Raw genomic sequence first — 27,926 nt, 5'->3', positions numbered from 1 at the left:
GTACCCTCTCTTTACCTCAAACCATATATCTAGGAACTCACAAACATGAGGAAGACTTGGGTTCTGGTTTTCAAATACAAGCAGTGCACAAGGTTAATAAATATTTCTATTATGATATAATGCATCCTAGTCATTTTAGAAATTAGATTATTATCTGGCTCACCTAAAAATCTGACCCTGTCATTTGGGTCACCTTAAATGCTCATAGCTGGGCTTTAGACCACACATTGCTTGCTCTTCTGACTCACAGTTGTATGTATGAATGAATGAGGTAGTAAAGAAAATACTAGAACGAAGTACTGTGGTTGGCTCCACTGAGAAAACTGAAGGTGGGTAATAGATTGGAATAAAAGGGACACCATTTTATAGGTAAATACAGTGTAAATATAGAGTGTGGTGATGTCTGTTGTCAAATATGTTCAGGATCATGAGGAAGCTATGTGGATTGATATAGGCTGTATGCCCAAGGAGACTTGGACTTCGTCAGGCAGGGTCCAAAGAAGGTTCTATGGAATCTGAAACTTAAACAGTTTAGATGGCTTTCTTTTAAAATAATACAAAATCAATCATGATAATGAGTATTTATTTAGAATGATAACATATAACAAGTGTTAAACTTATGACAACTACAACAGGCAAAAATTCCAAACAAATTATAATATATGTGTGTGTGTGTGTGTGTATTTTTTTGTTACAGAAACATCACTTATGTAGCTGCACAACTGAAGTATGACAAAGTGACCACCCAAGGTGAAAGATATAATAGCTTTATTGCAAATTGAAACATCAAACATCTGCAAATTTTACATAAACATGTGGCCATGTGTACACATAATAAAAACCCAAGAGTGACACTTGTCTCAGTAAAAATGCAGACAGGTTCATGTTAAGCTTTAGCATTTATTTTTATGTCAAAGTTTTAAAATAAAGTAGCTCTCCTTTTATTCTCACTGAAGTCTTGTTTCAAGTTAGAATAAACAATTCATTGGCTTCAAACATTAACTTTTAATTGTGTATTTTAAAACATACTCAGATAATTGTCAACATTGGCCTCAAATGGAGGCTTTTTCTGTGGCCCATTTCCAAATTCACAGATTCTGGTCCATCTACTCTTTCTAGTAGCCTGGAATGACTTACTGTTTGGCAATCATATTATTAGTACCAACTAGAACTATTTTACGAATAAGCCGGATGATAAAGATTGCTTGGTTTGAAACAAATGACTATGTATTCAGAGATACAAGACTCAGAACAAAGTGCTTGCATTTTCTATAGTTTATATCAAACTAGATGGGCTCTAAAGCAATCAGCCTGGACTCATTCATCTAGAGTAGCCAGACCAGGAATACAATGACTCTAGCTGCCTTCCACATGTGGTCAGAAGGCTATATTAAGGTACACAGTCACTGTTAGTAATAAAGACAGCCGAAAGCCTGTTTTAAGAAACCATTCAGCTATTGAATTACAGACACTCTCATAAATGGAATTTCAGGGAAACGTAAAATGAACAATCCTGTTCAAGGCTGCCAAAATTATTTTCTGCATGCTGAGATATTACTCACACACATATGGACTGCATGCAGGTAATCTATTAACTTTATTTTCAAATTCCAGACTGTTTCTCTTGCAAAAGCAATTGCAGTTAGTTATAATATATAGCAAAACATCTCTCTATCTTTGGTTCCATGTCTCAAAGTTATTTCTTTTCCAAAAATAAATAAGCATGGCAGGAAAAATAATTCAACTATCTTAAGAGAAAACCCAACATTTTATAAAAATTAAGCAAAAAAATATAAGTGATGTTCTTTAGACTTTTTTCTAATTATCTCCCTTAATATCTAACACCAGTGCAATTTTAATATTAAAATGATTGTGCACACTGTATTTAACTATACAGCATAGACATAAAAATGTCAAAAAAAAAAACCCAAAACAAAACAGTACTTTCCCTTAAAAATAATTTAGGATTTATGCATTCTAACAATGTATGGGAAAGTAGAACTGCTGGTATCTGTTAATAAAACTGACTCTGAAGAAGCGTAAGAAAAGGAAACAAAGATGTAGTAATATTCGCAAATCCTAGAGATGGCAAAAAAAAGGTGAACGCATTACCCAAACTCTCCCATATCTGGAAAATATATGTTAGAATGGTTGAGCAATTTTTTAAAAACTAATATCTACTAAAGTTTCCCATTATGGTTTGGACTCTCAGGAGATTTAATGAGCTTCATTTGTTAATGGTTTCCGTCTCTTTTCAAATAAGATTTTTGCATCAAATAATTCTCTTTCCCTGTATCCTAGAGATGGTCCCTTTAGATACTTTGCTTCAGCTGCCTTGTAATCTAATCCATCCACAGCAGAAATTGAACAAATGATTGCTTCTGGCAGAAGAACTTCCAGGATAAATTTAATTTTATCATCTCTTATCAGAGTCAGCATTTTTTCATCTATTTGTTTGTATATTTCTTGTAAATATTTCACCACTTCATCCAGCTGATCTTCATCCTCAAAGTATGTTTCAATACAGGGAGTGAACCTATTTGCATTCAAAAATGACTTCAGCCACCTGGATGCTTTTGTGCCTTTTAAAATAGCTAGAAGATGATTCTCTGTTCCCTTTGCATTCACAATGAAGTCCACGAGGTTCTTGTTGGCTCGGTCCCGAGCAGCCTTCATTCGGTCAGGAAGAATTTTCTGGAAGGACATTTTCTTGGTCTGGGAAGTCACAACCATCTGTTCTGCAGGATTCTCATTTTGCAGCTTTGGAAATAAGTTCCTAAACGTGTCCTGTTTGATTACTTTCCTAATTGGATAACTAATATCAGCAGCATAATACTCAAGGAAAGAGCCCGAAAAAGAACCACAACCTAGTCTAACTCTGTAGTCACAAATCAGGGAGATGCACCAGTCAATACTTTCACTGTAATCCTCCCTGGCTTTTTCCACTAGTGCTTGTTTCTCTTTACAATCAAATTTCTTCAATCTTCTAAAAGGCACCCTAATGCCTCTCTTTTCAGGATTCATGCTTGCCTCAACAAAAAGCACACTGGCTTTTCTCTCTTTTCGCCTGATGCTTTTCACCACTGCTGGCCAAAATGGATATTTTTGATATTTAAACCAGACTATCATTCCTGTTTCAAATGAACGAGGCTCATAATTAAAAACAAAGCGTGGAAGTTCTTCATCTTCCTCATTGTCATCTAATATGGAAGAGAGAGAATTTACCTGTGCTGACTTATCAGAAGCTTGAAGTTCTTCCCCAAGTTCTTCAAAATCCAGTCTCTGAAGACTTCTTTCATTATTCACAAGGAGTGAATAATCCAGGGCATGGTTAGAGGCACTAAATGAAACCTGACATTCCTGTGAACAAGGCTGGGAGGATGCCGAGGTACCTGCTTCTGATTCCACAGGTTGATTCTGGCTGGTATCTGAGCACGGATTTGAGGGGCCCTCTCCAGGATCTTCAATATTCTCTGAGAAGGTAGAGGATTCAGTGGAAACAGCCATGGTCTCTGGGCAAACGTCTGGTGTCTCCTCTTTCACTGCTTTGGGCACAGTGAAGGTGTCTGACAGCAAAGTTGGGGTGAACTTTTCATCTTTAATATATGCATCCTCCTCTTTGATTGTGGAATGCAAAGGCATAATTGTTGAGATATCAATCTTTTTCTTGCTTTCCTTTTCATCATCATCTTCTGAAAGTGAAGGAAAAGTTTCGCACCAGTTGGGGTTTTCTGATAACTTTGTTTCCATTTCACTTGGAAGAGCATCAATGGTTGCATGCACTTGTGATTTATCATCATACTGGGAATCATTATTCTCTAAGTTAGCTACTAACAGGGATGCTGCATTTTCACTTTCCTCAGGACACTTCAGTAAGTCTCCTTCATCTCCTTCATGCTTCCGATACTTTTTACGAGGGGATGAATCAGAAAGCTTTTGTGGATCATTCTGAGACAGTGTAGTGGTTGCTTCTTCGTCTGAACTGCTTGCCTGACTCACATTTGTTCTCTCATTTAGAATATCCAGTGCCACTTTTAGTGACCTTTCATAGGCTGTTTCCTCTATAGGTAGATCACTGCCTTCTGACTGTGCTGCTAGTGAGGAAGCAAGGGCTTCAATTTGAGATTTACTTAGAATCTTTGCTTCTGTGCTTTCCACTTTAATTTTTTCATCCAGTGAGAGTATTTGAACTTCTAGGGAAAATGTCTTTTTTCTCTTATTGTTTGATGATATTTCAGATCTAGACAAAACCTTAGCCGGCCATAACTGGTCTTTCCAATTGCACAGGACATACTCGGCTTCCATTATGATTTAGATACTTGTACCAAGAGGTTACTATTCAGAGATTGAGGTGTCTGGCTATTCTTGACACCGCTAAGGCAGTTTCTACCAAAAGCAATACTCTAATCAAAGCCTCTTTTTTCTTAGAACCATAAAGGGTATACTGCTTGTGTGGCCTGTTCTTCTCCAGCTGAGTTTCCCAAGGGCGCTTGAACACGTTGTTTGAATGGGACAATGTGGAGGATACTAGAATAGGGAAAAAGAAAAGAAGAAAAGTATAAGAAAATAAAATTGGTTTGCCAAAGCAGAGGTGAGGTGAGCAATTGCAAACAGAGAAGACGTAAAAGAAAGAACAATATTTGGCGAGGAGAAAACAACATAACGTGAGGTGGGGGATAAATGGAGAAATGGTTTTGTAATATCTCAAATTCAAGAACATGCACTTGTTTATTGCACTTGAATATTAAGGAGTAAATTTATGTACATTAATGGCAAGGTGGAAGAGATTGCAGTGGTGTGTCAGCGATTCTGTTATTAGATACTGTGGGACTTTAGTGCCCGTAATGTTATATACCTAGAGCAGTGGAAGGCTATACTAACATGAAATCTCATCTGTGAATTAGGTATCATATTTATCTTCCTTCTTGTTCTTATTATTTCAAATTATCTCTGTTTGACACTGTTATGCTACTTGGTTCATACTAAAATAATCACTCTCAGGAAAATTGAGGTGGGGACAAGAGAGAAAGGAAGTAACAATTGCCCTATGTCTATTATGAGCCAGACTGTAGACCTTTGTTTGAATCCTCACATCGATCATCATGTGAATTTTATTTTTTTTTTTTTTTTTTTTTTTTTTTTAAATTTTTTTTTTTTTTTTTTTTTTTTTTTTTTTTATTTACAATAGTCACAGAGAGAGAGAGAGAGAGAGGCAGAGACACAGGCAGAGGGAGAAGCAGGCTCCATGCACCGGGAGCCTGATATGGGATTCGATCCCGGGTCTCCAGGATCGTGCCCTGGGCCAAAGGCAGGCGCCAAACCGCTGCGCCACCCAGGGATCCCATCATGTGAATTTTAACTTCTTTAAACATATATATCTTTTTCAACAGAATTCTAATCCCACTTGATATGTTGTCTCAGTTCACAAATACAAAATATGTTTCATCGCTCTACTTCATAAAAATAGTTATCTGGAGAAATTCAGGAAACCTGGCAAGTGCCATCTGGTGACCAAAACCAGAACTGCAGCCTTCCCAAGAAGTGCAGACAGGGCCTCCATCACCTTCAGATCTTTCTCATGAAAGAAAGGTGGGAACTACATTTAGCCAGCTAGGAGCCTTCCCAGGCTTCTATAATTTTTTGTTCTAAGCTAAAGAGTTTTGTTGTGTAGGATTATAACAGGATTATAATATCTTCAACTGCAATATTTCTGGTTATAAATATCCAGAAGCTGATTAAAAATGGAAAAGATATAAAAAGATATATGCAAAATAAAGTACAGCTCTATACAAATATTCACTAGGAATATTTTCTACCTTTACAGATTTTTTTACATGTATAAATGAATGTATATCACTTCAAACCAACGTCAGATCTCAAGAGAAGAGTTTGAACATCATTCCATACAAATAAGGATTTTCCACAAGATTTTTTTATGAATTACTTTTTTAAAAAAAGTTTATTTATTTATTCACGAGAGACACAGAGAGAGAGGCAGAGACATAGGCAGATGGAGAAGCAGGCTCCCTGTGGGGAACCCGATGTGGGACTTAATCCCAGGACCCCAGGATCACGACCTGAGCCAAAGGCAGACACTCAACCACTGAGCCACCCAGGTGCCCTATGAATTACTTTAAATGAGGTTTTTCCCACATTTGCAATATTTTATGTCAATATGTTCCCTGATGATGTAAACCAAATAAATGAATAAATATATAGTAAGAGTATTTGAAATAGAGAGCAGTAAAGCTAGCCCTGTCTCTCTGACCACACAAATAATCCCAATTAATACTGTGGCAGACATGTTTTTCCAGGACTTGTTGCAAGTCCAGTAGTAGTATATGTATGTTTCACTAACAAGCATATTTCATTTTAAGAGAGATCACATGATAAATGCTATGCTATAATTTGCTTTTTTCATTTCATATTCTTTCTCAGACATTTCAAATCACTAGATGTAGAAGCTTTTGTTTCTATTCTCCAGATATATAGTATATTCTGTTGTATGACTACACCCAGCTGTTTAATCACTCTAAGAAGTGCTTATAGAAATAAACCACTCTATCTCATTGTCAGACCACAGCCCTGCTGACCACAACCATACTTGTGGTCTGGAAGACTGAGTTGCAAGGAGGACACAAACAGGGTAACTGACGCAGAAACCAGGTTACATATTTGATCAGGTCTAGGAAAATTTCCACAATCAGCAAAAAACAAGGAGAGGGGATATGTTTGCATGTCTGCATGTGTCTGTGAATGCTTATGTGTTTGAAACAAAATGGGTATGTTGTTTCAGCTTTTTCTTTCATCATTATAAAAATAATCATGGGGAAATCTACTATAAAGATGCTGAAACAGACTGAAAAATAACATTAAAATAGTCACCTGACCACCCAGAAATGCTACCATGGCATTTTTTTTTTTTCCTCCCGGATTTTCTTCCAATCACACATATACACATGGATATATATGTGCAGATGTCTTCACTCGACTACATACATGTTCCCCTTTCCATACCATGTGCAGATTGCATATACATAGCCCTCCTATGTGGCAATCAATTCACAGGAGTCTTTTTCCCTAAGCGGTCAAATATTTTTGTCTTTCGTTTTTGTGTGCCAATTAATAAATGCTTCCAAATTCAAAGAGTAACCAGAATATCTAACAATACAAACATGGGATGCCAAGTCAATAAATCAGCATGAACGGCCATGCTGCACAGAAGCTTTAATATAGAGGCTGTAATCTGATCACCCCTTTTCTTACTGTGGACATTTAAAGCATTGGGAGATAGAGAATTTCCAAAGGATCAATTCCTTGAAAACCTCAGCAATTCTCTCAAAAGTACATACCATTCTCACCACTCTAAGACCACCCTCCCTATGTTCCTCATCTTTAATCTAGGGCCCTGAGAAGTCCCTAGAAAATAAGTAGCTTTAAGACAGCCATTACCTTGAAGCTTCTTGTCAGCTGCAGACTGGTGAAATGCGGCTCCTCCCCCAAGACTGGCCAGGCACAGCTCACTTCCAAGCTTATCAGAGAAGGCTCCGCCCCCTCCTTGTTGGGGATGACAGAAGGCGCCTCCCTGAATTAGAGAAGGGAGAATTGCCAAATAAAACCGCTGAAGTGTTAAAGGGCAGAAATGGTGTATTTCCCCAAAAAAGTTTAAATTGAAATGGCAACAAGTGTCTAATTAACATTCAACTCTGAGGGTGTGCAATATTTTGATAAAAAAAGAGGTTAGCAAACTACCAAAAACAGCAAACTGTTTTTGTTAGCAAAAAACAAAAATCCAGTTTAAAATATTCCTAATATTTCTTTTTCCTTGCCTCTCTGGCACCTTACCTTTGTAGGTAAATTTTATAACCCAGCTGATAAACTTCTATTAAGAGAGCTCATTAAGATCTTGATGGGGAATGCACTAAAACTGCACATTATTTTAGAAAGAATGGCTTCTTTATAATTGTTTTTCTGGGGGATCCCTGGGTGGCGCAGCGGTTTGGCGCCTGCCTTTGGCCCAGGGCGCGATCCTGGAGACCCGGGATCAAATCCCACGTCGGGCTCCCGGTGCATGGAGCGTGCTTCTCCCTCTGCCTATGTCTCTGCCTCTCTCTCTCTCTCTCTATGTGACTATCATAAATAAATAAAATAAAAAAATTTTTTTTAAAAATTGTTTTTCTGTTTTCAGGGCATAGTAAGTCTTTTCCTTTTATTCAGTTCTTCTACTGAATGCTTTAGGAAAGTTTCAGAGAATTATTCACAAAATGGATATTTTTGACTACAGGCAGAAAAATCACTGGTCTGGCAGAAACATACCCATTTCACATACCCTCATCAATAACTGGAAATTCCTTCTTTTATTTTGTTGGTATTTTTCTCTCAGGCAATTCATGTGGGGATAATTAATTTTTAAAAAATTTACATGTCAAAAAATTTACATGTCTTTGTTTATTTCTATGTCTGAAATGTATTTTGTAATTTTTTTCATTAAAATTCTCCTGTATTGATTTTAAATTTAGGTTTCTGATTTAACTTAGAAAACCAATTTTATATATCATTAATAATAATTTGGGGAATAAAGATATTTAAGGATGACTTGTTTTATTTGGCCTCTGTATCATGTAATATAGAACATATATATTAGAAAAATCCACCTTTATAAATAAGTATGCTTTAATACTGGAACAATAAGTACCAATAATTTAATGAAAATTATATCTAGACTGGCATATTATTGAGGACTCTAATAATTAGAGTATGTAATGTTCTGTACTAGAAACAATTCCTAAATTTCAGAGTCTTAGCCACAGAAGTTTATTTTCCTGATGTCATAGTGTAGGTCGTCAAATGGCTAGAATGGGGAGGGATCACTCCTCTAAGCGGTCGTTAAGAGATTCAAACTTCTTCCATCCTATGGCTGTACCATCTTCTTTAGCCTTTAAATCCTCCATTGCATTCTTTGCACCTGGCTAGCAATCTTATGAAGAGGGAGACTGGAGAATCCTGTGGCAGGTTTTAGGTGCAAGGCTGGCAAACATCACTGCTGGTCACAGTCAACTAGATAAAACTACCATAGAGACCAGGGAAGGCAGTCTCCCTGTGACTCAGGAGGAAAATGAAACAGTTTGGTGAACCCCATAGAATCCTCTCTGCCACAAGAAGTTTTTCCTTTCCATCTTTTCTAGATTTCTTTTATTTATTTAATGTATTTAACATAGCTTTTATTATGTAAAAAAAATCATAGTTATAATGACTGGTACAGAAATTTCTAGTTGCTCACCCTAAGTCCACTGTTTGCATTAGCAGAACCCCAGGTGCATTCAGGGTGCAGTATAAACTCTTAAAATATTTCTTTTCTCAGACTCCCTTACTATATAAGCCATGGTTAGATGATGGAATTTCTTGCCAAAGAACGTAAATGGAAATATTTGTAAAGATTCCAGAGAAGGGACCTCCAAGCAGGATAAACAGCCAACTTGGGCTTTTTTCGATTTCCCTCTTCCTCTTGCTTCCTCCCTAGAATTTGACCATGATATAATTCATCTAGTCATTCTGGACCAAGTGAGAAAGGATGCAACTCATTAGGGATGAAAAATTCTGAACCCCTGAATAATGGGGCCAGCTCATTCCAATCACTTTAACTTAGTGACACAATAAACTTTATCTTATCCAAGTTACTGTGTTTTCCAGTCTTTCTAGTAGCAGGCCAAAATAGTTGATTTTGCAATCACTGACAAAAATAATATCATTTGTATTACAGAATTAATCTTTTTAAAGCTTTCAAAATATTTCTATATAATTTAAAGAGGATCATCAGGCCAAAGTAAATATGTCTTTATTTAAATAAAGAAATATAATCAATTATATATTTTATAATGAAATACTTCTTGTTCTGTCTTCTTATTTCACATGTTTGGAAAAAAATGCAACTAAAGTACAATCATTACATCAAAACCATAATTTCTTTTATTTGTCTATTTTCTATATTGCACATAAATCAGGAAATGCTACACTCCCTTACTATTTTCCAAACAAAATGCAAAGGAAAAAATAATTCTTTGGATAATATTTTACATTTCACTCTTCTATAGAAAGAAGGGGAGAAGAATGATAGCCAATAATAACAAAAGCTGTTACTACTACTGTTATTATAATGAAGATAGATAATAATTATAGATATAATACTATCTAAACCTGTTCCCAGCACTTGACATATTATCTCATTTAATAATCAGATGGTTATGTCATGGAGGAGAGTTTCATTACCAACTCATTCTACATAACAACAGTAGTATTATTCATAATAATGTCAAAGACTGTAGAAGCCAGAAGTGTTTTTTTTTAAATATTTTATTTATTTATTCATGAGAGACATGGGGGGGGGGCAGAGACACAGGCAGAAGGAGAAGCAGGCCCCATGCAGGGGATGTGGGATTCGATCCTGGGTCTCCAGGATCACCCCCTGAGCTGAAGGCGGCGCCAAACCGCTGAGCCACTGGGGCTGCCCCCAGAAGTGTTTTTAACCATGTGCCACATACTCTGCCAGGTGCTCTGTATACATGATCTCCCTTGATCCTCACAAACTCCTGTTACGTATTATGAGTATTCCCTTTTCATAGATAAGGCTTTAGAGGTTAACAAATATTTACCAGAATATCTAGAGAGTATTTGTGCATGGGCATGGAATTTTACTCCAGATATTTTGACTCCAGAGTCCATGCTCATAATCACTAAAATACATTGTACCTATCTCATTGCAAATGGAAAATGCTCTGTAAAAGTGCCTGTATGAATAGGTGAATTAATTAATGAATTTTAAATAGTTATGTATTGGGAGTCACTGGAACTTAAAATCTTGTGCCTGGTTCTGCATCTAATTTAACATAAAAGTGTCTTACATAACCTAATATAGTTATGGGAGTGACATACCATCTATTGATTAGAAAAACAAGTCACAGGTTCTGCCCACACTTCTAAAGAGGGGGAATTACAGAAGGAGGTGGGCCACTTAGGTTGTGTCTACCACAATACTGTATGATTCCATTTGTACAACATTTTCAAAAAGAGAAAATTATAGTGATGGTGACATGATCATTGGCTGCCAGGAATTATAGGGAGGGGGAAGGTGTGACTATATATAAGGACAGCATAGAAAGTTGTGGGGTAATGAAACTCTTCTGAATTCTGACTGTGGTAGTGATTATATGATTCTATACATGTGTAAAATCCAAATAAGTGTCATGTATTATATATGATACTATAAATTATGATTTTAACTGATCATAATTTTAAAAATAAAATTTAAGTGGAAAAATTTAGTAACCATTATATAAAAATCAACTTTTATAAATATGCTTTAGAAATCATCTGCTTCTTCCTAAAGCATATCTAATAACAGAGAAAAAATAACCCATACATACATTATTAGAAAGTACCAGTTCTACTTCCACTTAGGTTATAAAAAAATGACTAGAGAGTGTCACCCGTAAGTAAACAATGATAAAAATCTAGACGATATACAAACTGTAAAATTCCATGATTCCATCAGAAAACTCTGGTAAATTGACTTACAGAGGGAGATCAGCCCCATTAAAGAGGGACACATGCAGTGTTTCACCTTTGGCAAAGCATGGGACAGAGGTGGCTGTCATGCAAGCAGGTAAAAAGAAATCAGCTGAAATTTTAATGAAGTTTTTCATTCTTAATGGGCTATTGTAGTTTGGAATATTTGACATCCCAGACACTTATACACTCACTCACTGCCAAATTCTTTTTCACAGTCCTTAACCAGAAGCAGCATACATGATTAGGGACAAAGCAGGAGATCAAAAAGAGCCTATGTCAGTGGATGAGGTGCAGGAGGCAATAAGCTATTGTTGGTAGACAGACACACAGCCCCACACACTTATCCAAACCCTTCTACTATGAGAAGCAAAAACCTTAAAGCACTAGAGGAGAAGCAACAAACCTTCCCCTCCTGGGCACTGATAAAAATCCATTGCTTCTTGGGGAGGGGTAGAAGCAAAACCTATGTGTCCAGGGAGGGGGAGACAGAAAACTTTCCCATTCCCAGGACAAAAGAAGAGATCCTTTGCTGCTGGAGGAGGGTGGGGCCAGGGGGAGTATAGAAGTAGAAAAATTTCTGCCCTTGAGGTGGGGCAGGAAACCCTTAGGCTGAGGGTTCTACATGAATAAAAAGTAATGGTCAGCTACTGATGAGGAAGGGGCAGGGATGTATCTCTCACCAAAGACCAACTCCAGGTACAAATCAGAGGTTTTCTACCATGCTGAGAGGAAAGAATTCTGAGAAAGCACAAGCCTCAAGGTTCAGTTGCATAGGGCCTCCCTAAGGTTGAGGCTGGACAGGACAATGTAATTCACCATATCAACAGACTACAGGGAGGAAGAAGATCATCTCGATGCAGAAAAAAGCATCTGACACAATACTATAAACACTCATAAAAAAGCTCAGAAAACTTGGAATTAAATGGATCTTCCTCAATCTGATCAAGGGTATCTATTAAAAAGCCTAAAGTTAACATCATACTTAATGATGGCACAAGAAATGTTCTTCTCCTAAAATCAGAAGCAAAGCAAGGAAGTCTACTCTCACCCACTACTATTCAATATTGGAGACACTAGCCAATACGGTAATGCCTGAAAAGTAAATTAAAGGCATACATATGGGAAAGGAAGACATAAAACTGTCTTTATTTGCAGGCATGATGATCCATGTAGACAATACCAATGAATTTACCAAAAAAAGCTATTAGACCTAGTAAGGAAGTTTATCAATATCATCAGATATAAGGTCAATATAAAATAATTTATTTCTATATAATAAAATTTGGAAGTTTTAAAAAGTACCATTTAAAGCATCATAAAAACAGGAAATACTAAAGTAGGACAAATCTAACACATATGTGAACATTTGTATGCCAAAGACCTCAAAAATTATTGAAAGATATTAAAGAAGACCTAAATAAGTGAAGAAATATATCATGTTCATTGACTGAAAGATCAACTATGTTTAGGATGTAACGTCTCTCCAAATATATCTACAGAATGATTGCAATCTCAACCAAAATCCCAGTAGACCTTTTGTAGAAATTAAAAAGATATCTCTACAGTGTATATGGAAAAATAATGGAACCAGAATAGGCACACTACTTTTAGGAAGAAATACCAAAGTGGAATATTCATGTTATCTGATTTTAAGACTAAAGCTATCAAGGCGGGCCTGAGTGGTTCAGTCACTTAATTGTCTGACTCTTAATTTCAGCTCAGGTCATGATAGAGGGTTGTGAGATTCTGTCGGGCTCTGTGCTGGGCATGGAGCCTGCTTAAGATTCTCTCTCCCCCTCTCCCTCTGCTCCTCTCCCTCCTCTAAAAAAGGGACTATAGCAACCAAGTATATTATTAGTTATCAGTTACTAATTATTATAGTATATTATTGGTATAAAATAGATATACAGATAAATAAAACACAAATAGACCAGCAAATATGGTCAACAGATTCTTGACAATGGTAATTAAATGGAGAAATGATGGTCTTTTCAACAGACAGTGCTGGAAAAATTGGACAGCATATGTAAAAATATTCATCTTGACTGCTTACCTAAGACCATACACAAAATTTACCTCAAAATGAATTACTGACCTAAATGTAAAAGTGGAAACTATAAAACTTCTAGTATAAAACAAAGTAGGAAGCCTTAGAGACCTTCATTTACACAAAGATTTATTAAGATACAAGTGTACACCATAAAAAATTTGATAAATTGGACCTGAAAACTTCTCTTAAAAAATAAATTGAAAATCTACAGGAGGATATATTTGCAAAACACATATCTAATAAAGAACTTTTATTCAGAATATTAAAAAACTTCTTATAATCCAACAAGATTAACAACCCAAGAAAAATGGACACCCAATATAAAAAGACCATCATCAAAGAAGACATACGAATATCAAATGAACACATTGAAAGATGCTCAACACAGTAATTAAGGGTATGCAAATAAAACCACAATAAGACATCACTAACACCTTTATAAGAATGGCTAATATTACAAAGAGAAAAAAAACTAATAGTATCGACTGCTGGCAATGATGCAGAGCTACTGGAACTCATACATTGCTGTTGAAAATACAAGATACCACAGTTACTTCAGAAAACAGTGTGGCAGTTTCTAATATAGCTGGACACATGCTTACCATATAACTCAGGAATCTCACTCCTAGGTATTTACTCAAGAGAAATAAAAACTTATGTACAAAGATCTGCTCTAGAATGTTTATAACAACTTTAATCATAATGAGCAAAAATTACAAATCTACTGGTGAGTAGATACACAAATTGTAGAATAATAGAATAACAAATAAACTACTACTGATACATATATCAACATGGGTAAATATCAGAAACATCATGAAAAAAATATCAGTTTTTTACTTCTGTGAAAGAAGATAGAAGTAAAAAACTATATATTATGCGACTCCATTTATAAAATATGTTGGAAAATAAAAACCTATAGGGATAGAAATTAGATTAGTGGTCACCAGGAATCAGGGTAAAGAGTACTGACTATAAGGGAACATTTTGTACTGACAAGAGGGAACAATTTGGAATTATAATAATATTCTATAGCCTGACTCTATTGGTCATTACATGACTACAGACTTTGTCAAAACTCTTCAAACTATACACCTAAAAGAGTGAATTTAACTCTGTGTAAATTATACCTCAATAAACTTGAGCTTTAAAAAGGCATCCAAAATCAGAATATGACTTATATAAAAAGTTTGTATTTTACTGTGAGAGCAATGGGGGTGCATATAGGAGTGTGATCTGTACTTTGGATCATGATTACCAAAAAAGGTTGTGGGTACCACCAGGTACATGTAAAAATATCTTCTGGAGAATAAAAAGAATATGTTAGAAATTCAATTTGTTTTAATATTTTTAAGTTTTGCTAACTTATATTTCTGAACTTACTTTAAAATGTTGGAGGGCTCACATAAGATACATGACTTTTAATGCAGTTATGTGTCTCTTTCTGTAAATTTATATACTCACTGAATATCTCTTTCATTAGAAGTTAGCTAACACGGGACAAATGTCAAGAATCCAGATGACATCAGCACCTTACAATTTGTGAAGCTTATCCTATGGCAGAGCCTTTAACTACACTGAAGTTCTCACATACCACTCAACTATGTGAATGGAAAGAAAGGAAGGAGTAGAAGCCAAGTGTTATGACCTGGAGACAGACATCTGGTTGAGAATTATGTCCTCAGTCAGAAAGCAGAAGCCAAATAACATATGAGAGACAGCATGGTTATAGAATAAGCAAATATCAATATTTTTAGTGTACAAGATTCATATAAAAGGGTGGAAATGGTTCAGTTAGAACACTCATAAAAACCATGAGGGGGACATGAGCACTGGTAAAGCAAAGAATTGTAGATACATAATGGATATACAGAATATTGAATGATCTCTAAGGCATAGGCACAAATAGCTGAAACTAGCTATAAACAAAGTTAAAATCTTATTAATATTCACTGGCTGAATGCCAGCACACTTCAAGAGGAAGAACATCAGAAGAAAACTTACTAATAATGAAAAGGCCAGGAAAGAAAAAGACTAGTCAGATAGTGAATCATTGCCAGAGCCAAAGGGACTCCATCAACTCTGGCCAAACATATGTGAAGATGATAGAGAGGAAGAAAAGAGAAAGAAAAAAAACCAAACAAATAGGGACTTAGAGGTCACAAGAAGATAAACCTGCCATGTCTGGTGATTTTGTATTCCCCAGGTAATGCCAAGACCTACACCATGTCAATGGCTAAAGCTGCTACGAAATTAAGATTCAGGATGATGGGATGGGAAATATATCAAAAGAAATAAAATAAAGAAAAGGCTGATGAGGACCTCACAACTTCATCATTATAGCACAAAGCAAACAAAGCTGTCCTGAAATCTGAGTATTTTTTTTTTCAGTTGTAAGTATGGCAATCTGAGTATTGAAGTAGAGAGACTAAACTATAGTGTTCTTTTTGGGATTAACAAAGAGAAGGATCAGTTAAAATAATTTGTAAAAGGTCAGCAACAGTCATAATGTGTGTATCAAGGAATAGATAAGAACATAAGAAAGGCAAAATAAAATCACCGAAATTCAAAATGAATTACCGAAGACCTGAATGTGTGTGTGTGTGTGTGTGTGTGTGTGTGTTTGTGTGAGATTCACTGGTACATCTGGCTATAGACTAGAAATCATTCAGTGACCTCTGAACCGCTGACAAAAATCCTTAGGTCACTGGACTACATTTGACTGCCCAGGTAGCCACAATAACTGTGATGTTAGAGGCCTCTATTGCCTTAGGGCTACTAAATAGTTTTCTCATGCAGTGTTTATACATATCCTCCTGAAAACTTGTGAGGAAGCTTGAGTAAGTAATTTTGAATGGGATATAGTAAAAAAATAAAGTCACTTAATGGGAAGGCAAAGAGAAAAGAGAATAAGCAAGGGGATTTCTGTTGTCAAAGGCAAAGGAAGGTGGACAAAGGAAAATGGAAAAGACATACAAAAAGATGAATATATATACCTGGCACCAAAGAAACATACTGCACTTGGGGAAAAATATTTGAAAATTCAGAAAAAAGAGAAGTAGTTCTATAATGTCCCACTATGAAATCCTTATTATACCTATTATATATAAGAAATGACTGAGGGTGTGTATGGTAGGAGATGCGGAGGGGTGTTGGAGAACGTGCTGGGACACCATTTTTATTATTTGATACTTTGGGGCCTCTTGATGTTTATTCTGGGGCAATCTTAACTTTTTTCTACAGATTTATTTATTTTACGTAGAGAGTGGCAGTGGGAGAGGGAGAGAAGCAAATACCCTGCTGTGAGTGTGGAGCCTGATGCGGGGCTCCAACTCATGACCCCAAGATCATGACCTGAGCCAAAATCAAGAGTTGGATACTCAACCAACTGAGCCACCCAGGAACCCCTTGGGTAATTTCAACTTTATAAAGCTGCCAATGTCGTCCTATCTACCCAAGGCAGTCAGACACAGATACTGCGGTTTGTGTCTCTGGGACTCAGACAACAGTACAATAACCTCATTAAGAAGATGAGTTTAGGAGTTAGATATTTGGAACAACTGCCATAATGCCTATTGAATATCAGGATAGTTTTCAAGGCTTTCTTGAGAGTCAGGTAGTTGGCAGAGACTTCCAAGTCTTCCATTTGTATAATTCTTTTATAGGAGTTTAAGATAAATCTTGCCTAACACTAGAATTTATGATTCATAATTTAAAATGTGATGGCTACTGAGCCAGAAAAATTATAAATTGTACTACATATTCTCAACCATCTTTTAACATGAAATGGTAAGGTACTTACCAAATGTCACGTGGATCGTGGAGGATCTGGTCTGAGGGTCTGGTTGTCTTCTGACTCTAGGTGCTTGTCCCACAGAGCCTTTTCCCTGCTCAGAACTTCTGAAGTTGCACTGCCTTTAGGGAGCTCAACTGGCATCACATGCAGATTGCCCAGGTCATGTGTATCTTCAATATTAACCTAGGCTGTCCCAAAGGAGACAGGGAATCAAATCAATTAAATGGAAAAGGTGTAAAAAACTTCCCTACAAAATTTTAGCAGGCCTGTCATTCTGAAACACAGGAATGAAAAAAATCTCATCTATGATATAGATGCAATGCTTATAGTCTTTTTTTGTTCTTATTTGAAATGCTCTCTACGACACAGTTATTATTTGGTTCATGCTGATATTATCTTTATTAGGAAAAGATGAGGTGAGGTGAGGTGAGGACAGAAGAGTAAGGAAATAACAACTGCCTTGTGTTTTCCATAGGCCAGATTCTATGTAATTGCTTTTTAAAAAATGCTGAGTCCTTACATTAGTCCTTATGTGCAGCTTTTTCCTCTAGACACATACAGTTTTCTTCAATGGAGCTATAATCACACTCTACATGCTGTCTCATTGTGTGGTAATACAAAATATGTTTCATGGCTTTGTTTGCACACTTCATAAAGTTGCCTGGAGAAAATGTGGAAAATCTGGCAAACGCCATCTTGTGACCAGTTGCAGAACTGAACTCTTACTACCAGATCCTTCTTATGGAAGGGTGGGAAACTATATGCTGCCAAGCCAGCAGTTTTCTCAGGCTTCTAGAATATACCATGCTCAAATTTAGAGTTTTGTTATGCATTATGCAAAAAATAGAATGCTGATGTCCTACTTCCAATGGTCTGATAAAAAGTTGCATACTTACTAAAAATTGAAAAGATGTGATTTGTAAAAAGAAAGTATAATTCTAGAAAAATAATTAATATTATTGTTTCCTGGATATTTTTCCATAATATTTATTTACAAATACACATGAATGCATGTAATTTCAGACCAGTTTTTTACCATGCTGAAGCACATGGTTTGAAAGTTTTTCCCAATAAGTATTCTCATTGTGATTTTTTTATGAATCACTTCAAATGTAATTTCCCTTTCTAATTTATAACATTTTAGCTCAAACTTTTTTCTGCTACTGTTAAAAAATGACTAAATATATATTGAAGATCATTTTGACACAGAGATAGAAAAGACTGTCTTATGTCTCCAACCACGCAATCCCATTAGCTGGTAGCCTTATATTTTTTGTGATTTTTGTTATACATACTTTTTTAAAGCAGTCTTTTACGTTTAAAGGACACAATACAGTGCTTGACATTCTGCAATTTCCATTTTTCACCTAATACTACTTCTCAGACATTTTCTGAATCACTACATGTTCATACTATGTAACATTCAATTGTATGGATGCAGTGTGCCACATAATATTTTTAAAACTGCTTAATAGAAATAATGCAAATACCCTGTCTCACAAATAAACTTAATAGATATAGGAAAATGGTTCTTGCTGACCACAGCCATACCTGTGGTCTGAAAGAATGAGTTGCAAGGAGGACACATGCAGGGTGGTAGCCAACACAGCAACCAGGCTACACGCCTGATCAGGTCCAGGAAAATTTCCACTATTGGCAAAAGACAAGGGGGGTATGTTTGCATGTCTGTCATTGTGTCTGTGAATGTTTATGTGTCTGAAACCAATCAGGGACACTGTTGCAGCTTCATTGTGCTCTTCTCATTATAAAAATAATCACAGAATCAAGCAGTTCTAAAAATGCTGAAACCAAATAAAAATGTATTTTGAAATCCCTAGTAATCTGAACACTTCAGAGATGATGACTGTAAACATGGGAGTCTAGTTCTCTTTAAGGAAAAAGCATATATTTTCCACAAATGTTATCACTCAACAGAATATCTGAATCCCTTCCACATTCGTCCCTGTACATTTACATTTGTGTTGTATGTGTCAATCACTTTTGATGTTTACGTTTTTCAATCAGTTACTTTTTGTGTAGAATAATAAATGTTTACATCAAAATATAACACAATCCATAACAAAAATAGAAACATGGAATGCCATGTAAAAATTAACACGAACAGCATGCCTCTCGCTTAAGTCTTAATTTAGAAACTGTAATCTGATCGCCCATTCCCACACTGTGGACTTCATAAAATATCGAGAGAAACTAAATTTTCATGGGATTGATTCTGTCACCATAACAGCAATTCTCCCCAAACCGTATTCCATTTCTACCTCTCCCAGGCAACAATGTCTGGTTGTTGTTGTTGTTGTTTTTTTCTTTTTCACCGTAACACCAAACCCCCGAAGAAATTCCCAGAAAATAAGTAGCTTTAAGACAGCCATTACCTTGAAGCTTCTTGTCAGCTGCAGCCTCGTGAAATGCAGCCCCTCCCCCAAGACTGGCCAGGCACAGCTCACTTCCAAGCTTCTCAGAGAAGGCTCCGCCCCCTCCCTGTGATGGGAAAAGTAGGGGGCCTTTCCCTCAATTAGAGGGAGGAGAATCGCCAAGTTAACTGAAATTCACTTAAAGGGGAAAAACGTTCATTTTTAAAAGACTTGAAAGTGAAATGGCAACATGTGTCTCTTTAATTTCCATTCAAACCACAGAGGTAAGGTGATTTCCTGAAAAGATGTAGCAAATCCCTTCATCATAAAATAAAGGCCCAGTTAAAAATAGCTCTTGCATATTTTTCTTGCCTTTTCTGGCACCTTATTTCTACAAGATTTTAAGACCCAGCTGGTCATTGCCCAACAAAAAGACCTTTTAGGGGGCACCTGGTTGGCTCAGGTCATGATACCATCCTGGGATTGGGTCCCACATCAGGCTCCCTGCAGGGGAGCTTATGTCTCTGCCCCTCTCTCTGTGTCTCTCATGAATAAATCAATTATATTTAAAAAAAAGACCTGTTAGTCCTCCTTTCCGATCGCAGTGAATTAATATATTATCTTGTGAAGAATTAAATCTCTACAATTTTATTCTTCTGGCCCTGGGACATGGTATGTCTCTCTCTCTCTCTCTCTCTTTTTTTTTTTACTCGGGCTGCCTCATTTATCCTTCAGAATGTTTTCTACTTTTTTCCTTTTCTTTTTTTTTTTAATTTTATTTATTTATGATAGTCACACAGAGAGAGAGAGAGAGAGGCAGAGACATAGGCAGAGGGAGAAGCAGGCTCCATGCACCGGGAGCCTGACGTGGGATTCGATCCCAGGTCTCCAGGATCGTGCCCTGGGCCAAAGGCAGGCGCTAAACCGCTGCGCCACCCAGGGATCCCTTTTTTCCTTTTCAAGTACAGTCATTCCTTAACCTTAAAACGTCAAACAAAATGCTTAAAAGGAAAATACATATGTATCTGAATATACTGAAATTTTAAAAATCCAGTAAAAACACATAAACCAAAGTTGAAAACAGAAGAACAAACTTCACAAGACCATCTTCAATTAAAAAAATCTCTAATCTAAAGTAGTGCTTCCAAATGAATAATAAATATACAGCAAGGTGGAAAAACTTGAGCAAAGGATATAAATATGCAATTCACAATATTCTGAAGGAATAGTTCTTCCCTGCTCCTAATATTTATACTTCCTGTGAGCAAACTCAAGTAATGCAACTACAATAATGAATTTCTCTCTCTCTCTCTCTCTCTCTCTCTCTCTCTCTCTCTCTCTCTCTCTCGATTTTATTTACATATTTGACAGAGAGCACAAGTAGACAGAGTGACAGGGGGAGGGAGAGGGAAAGGCAGGCTCCCTGCTGAGTGGAGAGTCTGATGTGGGCCTGGATTCTAAAATCCTGGGATCATGACCTGAGCCAAAGGCAGACGTTTAACCAACTGAGCCACAAAGGTGCCCTTCCCACCCCCTCCTTTTTGTACAGTTTCAAACCTTCTAAGCTGTTCAGTAGATTTGTTTAAATGTGGTGTTATAAGGCCTACTTGATTCTCACAATAATCAATGCCCTGCAACTTCTCTTCCCCTTGTACAAAAGCTGACATTTTGGCTCCCATCTTCAACTATATTTCTTTTATATTGATTGTACAATCTGTTCAGTGGAGAAAGGAAAGTGCTATTCACTGGGGCCTCTCAAAACTTAAACATTCAAAATAAAAATTAAAAGTGAACTATGCATTGAAAGATACTTACCTTCCCTAATAATCAAAGTGATGCAAACATAAACAGCAATGAGATTTTTCTACCTAATTTAGCTTACAAAGACGCGAAGAAATGAGACAATAGACAGCAGACCAGAAAATGAGTAAATGGGTGCTCTTGCTCATGTGCTAGGTCATGAAGCTGGGAAGAGGGCAAAACACATTTAAAGCCAAAATCTAACGGACTCTGAAACAAAGGGATGTGTTCTCTCTCCACCAGTATTCACTGCCTCCTGGGCTTGGAATCTGGACTCTTTTTGGTAGAACCAAGGATGAGGTGAGTTATATTCAGATTGTAAGAAACTGGTGAATGTAACCCCAGAATGAGCCTTGTGTAATTTCATGTCTCTTCTGGTGAGCGTAATGGTGAATGACGACCACCTTTAGTAACTACCATACTTATCTATAAACTCTCCATCTTTCCCATATGTCCACACTCCTACACACAAATTAAAAAATGTTTTGCTGCACTATGTTTTTGCCCTGACCATGTCTGCATGATAGCATTGACTTGGCCATGGAGTAGTTATGTGTCACAGGGCCCGGCAGCACCCTCCTTAAAGGTACAGCTATTCCTGGGCAGGAACTGAAAGTCAAAAGTCATTTGTTGGATAGACAAATGCCCCCAGTTCATTCCACCCTTATCTACATTTGGCAATTCCTTGTTCTTGTGCTATTGTTGTTTGTAACTTCTACTTCAATATGGGAAAATCATCTTTCTATCCTCTTTTGTTGGGCTTTCGTGTTCACAAAATATTCAAGAAAGTAATATTTAAATTTAGATTTTTTTAACTTAGACCTGTTGTTTCCCGGGAAGTGCTAAAACCTACACAGTGCCAATAGATTGTTCAGGGGGTTAGTTCTCTTAAGATAATGTTATGCTAGGTAAAAACAAAGATATATATATATATATATATATATATATATATATATATATATATATATATATCTAAGACCCTCACAACCCCATCCATTAGCACAGTGAACAAGTAAACACAACTCCTGCCTCCTGCCACCTCTGACTATTCAGGTTGGAGAAATAGAGCTGCAGTATGACACAGCTCTTCCTGTAATTAGCAAACAAGAGAAAAACACTGTTTGCATTGAGGCCTCTAAAGAAAGAAAAAGCCATTCTTCCAGAGACATATAACAGCAGGATCAGACTGGGTGAAAATTATTCTGAGTTTTCACAACCAACCTGAATAAAGGATATCAAAGGGTCTTTGGTGAGGAGATATGGATTTCTGTTGGCAGACTCCAATGTCTAGCTTTTAAGAATTTGTCATGGAGGCATTATGACAGTCACATTTTTGAAGGGTTTGAATAGGCAAGTAGGCAGGCAGGCAGGCAGGCAGGCAGTCGTGGGTTTGAGACCTTCATTAGCTCAGTGGAGAGAAAAATATCAAATCTCTGACAACTATGCTAAGTTGTTATCTCCCCACACTACAGAGCATAGTTTAGAAAGATGCATGAGTCACACATATCTCTGATATTAACCTAGGCTGTCTAAATATTAAATCATATTTAATAGCACAATAAAAAAAAGAGTTTGTTACCTGTTTTAAGTGTGTAGTAAGAGGCAGATGAGACAGGAAGTATGGGAAAGGGGGCAAAAGAAGTCCTAATTTAACCACAGAGAAACTGATTTTGCACATGCTCAATTAGTGCCACCAGATAGAGACAAGAAATCAATCAAGAGATATACAATATGCTAGGAAAATCCTTATGTCACTTATTTGGTTTTAGCTGTCTGTGTTTCTAGAGAAGTGGTGTTTTTAAAGAACCACTAACTTCTTCCTAGGGCTAGTAAATGGTTTTCACCTGCAGTAACCACTTATCCTTCTGAAACTTCACAAAATAGCCTGAATAAAATATTTTCAATGAGTGACAACTGAGTTAGATTAAAACACAGAAGACAAGAAAACGGATTGGATAAAGAATTTACTTTTGCTAAGCAGAAAGAATGTGGACAATGAGAATGAAGGTAAGATAAAAATCAGAAGAATAAATAGTATTGACCAAGGTTAGAGACATGGGATATATTTTGGGGGAAAGGAACAAAAACAGAAAAGAAGTATTATGATAATAAACCCGATATCCTCTTTATTATTTATATTGTAACATAAAAAGGGAATGTATGCATGAGAGGCTTTGGCAGTATCAGACATTATTTGTGTTCCTGGATAATTTGGGCCATTGGGACCCCACTGGGTTATCACCAGGGAATGTTCGGCTTTAGGTTTTCTATGCAGCTGGTGCTGTCCTGTCTGGTCCAAAGCAATCTCATGGACAAAGATCATAGGGCTCAGCATCAACCTCATTAAGTGTATGACTTTAGGGAGTGAGAGAATTGTGACGGCTGTTGGGAACGAATTAAATGTCAAACCACTATAAGGTGCTATTCAAGAGAGTATACAGATGTCTAAGGTCAGAAGACTTTAAGCAGGTATTAGGGAATCTGTAACTATGTTATCTAGTATGTGGTGTCAAGGAATGGAGAGTCAGGCCATGGGCTAAAATCTCAGGTAGATACCTGAATAGACTCTTGCACAGTTTTCTTCACAGTGGTTTAACAGATGAGATTTTTTCCTCCAAACAAGAAGCTATGACTCTTAATTACAGGATGGGAAACAATATAAATTGTACTGCTAATTTTTGACCTGACATAATTTTAATATGAAATGTAGCTTTTATTTTATTTATTTTTTAAAGATTTTATTTATTTATTCATGAGAGATGCAGAGAGAGAGGCAGAGACAGAGGCAGAGGGAGAAGCAGGCTCCATGCAGGGAGCCCCATGTGGGACTCGATCCCGGGACCGTGGGATCATGACCCCAGCCAAAGGCAGATGCTCAACTGCTGAGCCACCCAGGTGTCCCTGAAATGTGGCTTTTAATTCAAAATGCTATGGTTACAGTGGGAAGCAAAACAAATTACACCCTAAGTTCTCAACACGTTTTTCACGTGAAGTATTTCATGAAACAAGAACTTTACCCAGTATCACGTGGATTATGGAAGGTCCAGTCCTGTGATCTGGTTGTCTTGATTCTCACTCCAGCTACTTCTCCAGCAGTCTTTTTTCTGCTCAGCAATTCTGAGGTCGCACTGCCTTTCTGGGGCTCAACTGGCATCACATGCAGATCCTTCAGGTCATGTGCATCTCTGATATCAACCTAGACTGTCCCAGGGGAGACAAGGAATCAAACCAATTAAATGGAAAAGGGGTAAAGAAATTTCCCTGACAAAACTTTCAGGCCCATCATGCTGAAACGCAGGAAGGAGGTGAAACTTCATCTGTGATGTAGATGCCATATTTATTACCCTTTGGGTTATTATGATTTGATTCATACTAAAATAAGCTCTCTCATGAAAAGTATGATTTGGGGACAGGAAAGAAGGGAAATAACAGTTGCCTTGTGTCTTCTATATCTAAACTTTGTAGCTACTTAAATAAAAATACTTTCTATTTGAATTCTCACCTCAGTCCTCGTGTGGGTCCTTTTTCTGTTATATATGTGAAAGATTTCAACAGAACTGAAATCACACTGCACATACAGTCTCATGATCTGCTAATGAAAAATATGTTTCATTGCTTTGTCCACTTCATAAAAATGGTTGCCTGGAGAAAATTTAGGACACCAGGCAAGCGCCATCTTGTGACCAGAAACAGAACTGCAGATACCCTGCCTTAGGGAAGGGTGGGAACTAATTATCCAGACAGTAGCCTTTTTGGGCTTCTAGATTTTTCCATTCTCAATTTAAGAACTGTGTTAGACAAAAATGGAATTATAATTCTGATTTTCATGTTTTTATTATGATATGTCTCATGCATACTGTATATCTTCATCTTTTTTCAAAGAAAGCAAATCTCCACAATAATGGTCAAAATAGAGTGGTTTGCTCTCTATATTTCTAGATTTTTTCCTCCAGATATTTATAAATGTGCATGGTTTTTAAAGAAGAACATATTTGATCATCTCTCCACATCAATATTTTCTTACATTATCTCGTTGCAAATTACTTTTACAAGGGTTGTCTCTATTTCTAAAATTTGATCCCATTTTTTCATAGTGAAAATTATTCTAGCTTACTCTTTTCAAAATAAGACTTTTTAAATGGAGAAATATGATATATAGAAGACTGAAGTGTTCTGTGTCTCCAACTATACCTATATCCCCAAATAATAAAGTAGCATGCGTATTTCCAGATTTTTCTGGCATATATTAATGTGATGCAGGTCATTCTGCAATTTGTTTATTCTTGGAATATACTATAGACACCTTATCTTATTATTTAGCTCATTGCATTAGCTTAGTCTTTTCACAGCTGCATAGTATTCAACATTATGGATGTACTATTCTATGTGACTATTCTATAATATGTTTCAAACATTTTTTGAATTATTTCCTAAGAGTACATCAAAATACAAATACATACCTTCTGCTTGAACCACCATCTGGACAATAGTCTAAATATCAGAATTGCAAGAAAACCCCAAGCAACCAGATAACCAGCCTTCTCAGATCCACCTCCAGGTAAAGACAATGGAGTGAATGTGGTGTCTATTTAAATATCTGTAACAAAACGGATTGCTCCCTCTCAGCTCCATTACATGTTTCCAAAAAATCTAAGGATACATAAAATCTAAAGAAGAAAATACACGCCCATCATTACTTCAACCACTGAATTGTTTACTTCTTACATTTGAGTCTAATCCCTTTGACTGTTTCCCTCATCATAGATATACTAGAATGTACTATCTGAGATTGCATTTACTCACCCATATATTTGAAGATCTTTCCATGTTTATATACGCTTACACATTTGGGGGAAGGTAGTTCCTCCGTGTTTTAAATTCTCTTCTTTATGCTGACACAGGTAATACATGTTAAGTGAAATGTGGAAGAAAGAAGAAGTGGAAAATTTCCTTTCTTCTTTTCCCCAGACATCTTTTATTGCTAGACACACAGTTTGTTGTGTTTCACTATGTTAACATATGTCTATTATTCCTTAGCTTATGATTTTTCAGATATTTTTCAGATTATAGTAAAACTAGAAATACATCATTCTTCTGATAGGTAGAGATGTAGACAAATATGGTCCTCTGAACATCCATAAAAAAGCAATTCTTTTAAGTCACTGAGTATCCCCTGACAAATAACCAAACTCCTAATTTTCAGAAGTACTTAAATCTGCACAGTTACACATTACTTCAGATTACTTCAGATTACTATATAAACTCCACCACAACAGTAAGATTTGTTAGAAACAAAATACAACCAAAGTAATATAAAAACCCAACACCCCCAACTAAGTTCATTTTTCATTTGGGATTATCACAATCTTTTTTTTTTTTTTTTTTTTTGGTCAAAATAAGAAAGATTAATTTCTCAACTTTTGTTTCACCATTTATCCCATCTTACCACTGCTTTTTGTTTAAAACCTAAAATGGTCTATTCAGAAGTTAGCTTTGGTAACCTCATGAAGTATTTTTTCCGCAGGTGTAATCTGATCACCACCTCCCCCACTTTCAATATGTGAACTTTTAAAATATCTGAAGGAATACCAAATTCAGATATTAATTCCCTCACAGAAACAAAGTCTCCCACAAAACGACATTCCTTTCCCTTTACTGCAAAGCAGCAGTCCCTTCTTTTCCTCACCTTTACTCGAAAGTTTCCAGAAATCTCCGAAAATAACTAGCTTTTACGACAGCCATTACCTCCAAGCTTCTTCTCTTCGGCGGAAGCCTCCAAGTCTGTCCGTAACGCAGCTCCTCCCCAAGACTGGCCCGGCACTGCTCACATCCAAGCTTCTAGAGAATGCTCCGCCCCCCCGCCCCCTGTGATGGAGAAAGCAGGAGGTCCTTCCCTCATTTAGAGGGAGGAGAATCACAAGTTAAACAGAAATACAGTTAAAAGAAGGAACTGGTCCTTTTAAAGAATTTTAAAGCATTTTGGCAAATATGTCTGTTCAATTTCCATTCAAACCCTTAAGGTGGGTGATTTCCTGAAAACAAAACAAAACAAAACAAAAAGAGAAAGGAAATAGAGATAGCGAATTTCTTTTCCATATACTAAAGATGCAGTTAGATTTTCCTTACATATTTTTTTTTCAGGCCTTCTATGATACTTTCTCTCTGGTAAATTTGAAACCTGCTAGTCAAGTTTCCCTACAAAAGCATGCTAAGTGTCTTGGTTGGGATTGCTATGAATGAATACTTTATTTTAGGTAGAATCAATTATTTACAATTTTGAATCTGAACCTGGGACATCATATATCTATCTCTCCTTCCACTTAGGTGTTATACTTCCTTCCTT

At 36.6% G+C, this 27,926-nt stretch overlaps 1 protein-coding gene across 11 annotated transcripts; it reads right to left on the bottom strand.

Annotated features, from left to right (window-relative positions):
• Nucleotides 1-751: 751 nt before the first annotated feature.
• On the bottom strand, nt 752-27,424 carry PWWP3B (PWWP domain containing 3B). 11 transcript variants are annotated; one of them, XM_025431544.3, is made up of 7 exons: nt 27,270-27,409; nt 26,044-26,180; nt 24,601-24,784; nt 19,805-19,981; nt 17,418-17,599; nt 7,453-7,585; nt 752-4,527 (listed from the first exon to the last, which is right to left on the bottom strand). In XM_025431544.3, exon 7 carries the CDS (start codon nt 4,303-4,305, stop codon nt 2,218-2,220), a length of 2,088 nt encoding a protein of 695 aa, XP_025287329.1. In that variant the 5' UTR covers nt 4,306-4,527; nt 7,453-7,585; nt 17,418-17,599; nt 19,805-19,981; nt 24,601-24,784; nt 26,044-26,180; nt 27,270-27,409; the 3' UTR covers nt 752-2,217. The 11 variants fall into 11 exon arrangements, with proteins under 11 accessions (XP_025287329.1, XP_025287331.1, XP_025287332.1 ...); XM_025431546.3 differs by having other exon boundaries at nt 24,601-24,779; XM_025431547.3 differs by lacking the exon at nt 26,044-26,180 and adding an exon at nt 26,387-26,475 and having other exon boundaries at nt 27,270-27,392.
• Nucleotides 27,425-27,926: the final 502 nt, after the last annotated feature.

The sequence above is a fragment of the Canis lupus genome, chromosome X, assembly GCF_003254725.2.
Source record: "Canis lupus dingo isolate Sandy chromosome X, ASM325472v2, whole genome shotgun sequence".
NCBI lineage: Eukaryota > Metazoa > Chordata > Mammalia > Carnivora > Canidae > Canis > Canis lupus.
Note: the sequence above shows the minus strand (reverse complement) of the source record. Positions and strands in the feature narration are given on the sequence as shown.

What these genes read in the sequence shown, in the direction of transcription:
- PWWP3B (XM_025431542.3), bottom strand. Translation starts at nt 4,305, where the DNA reads ATGGAAGCCGAGTATGTCCTGTGCAATTGGAAAGACCAGTTATGGCCG.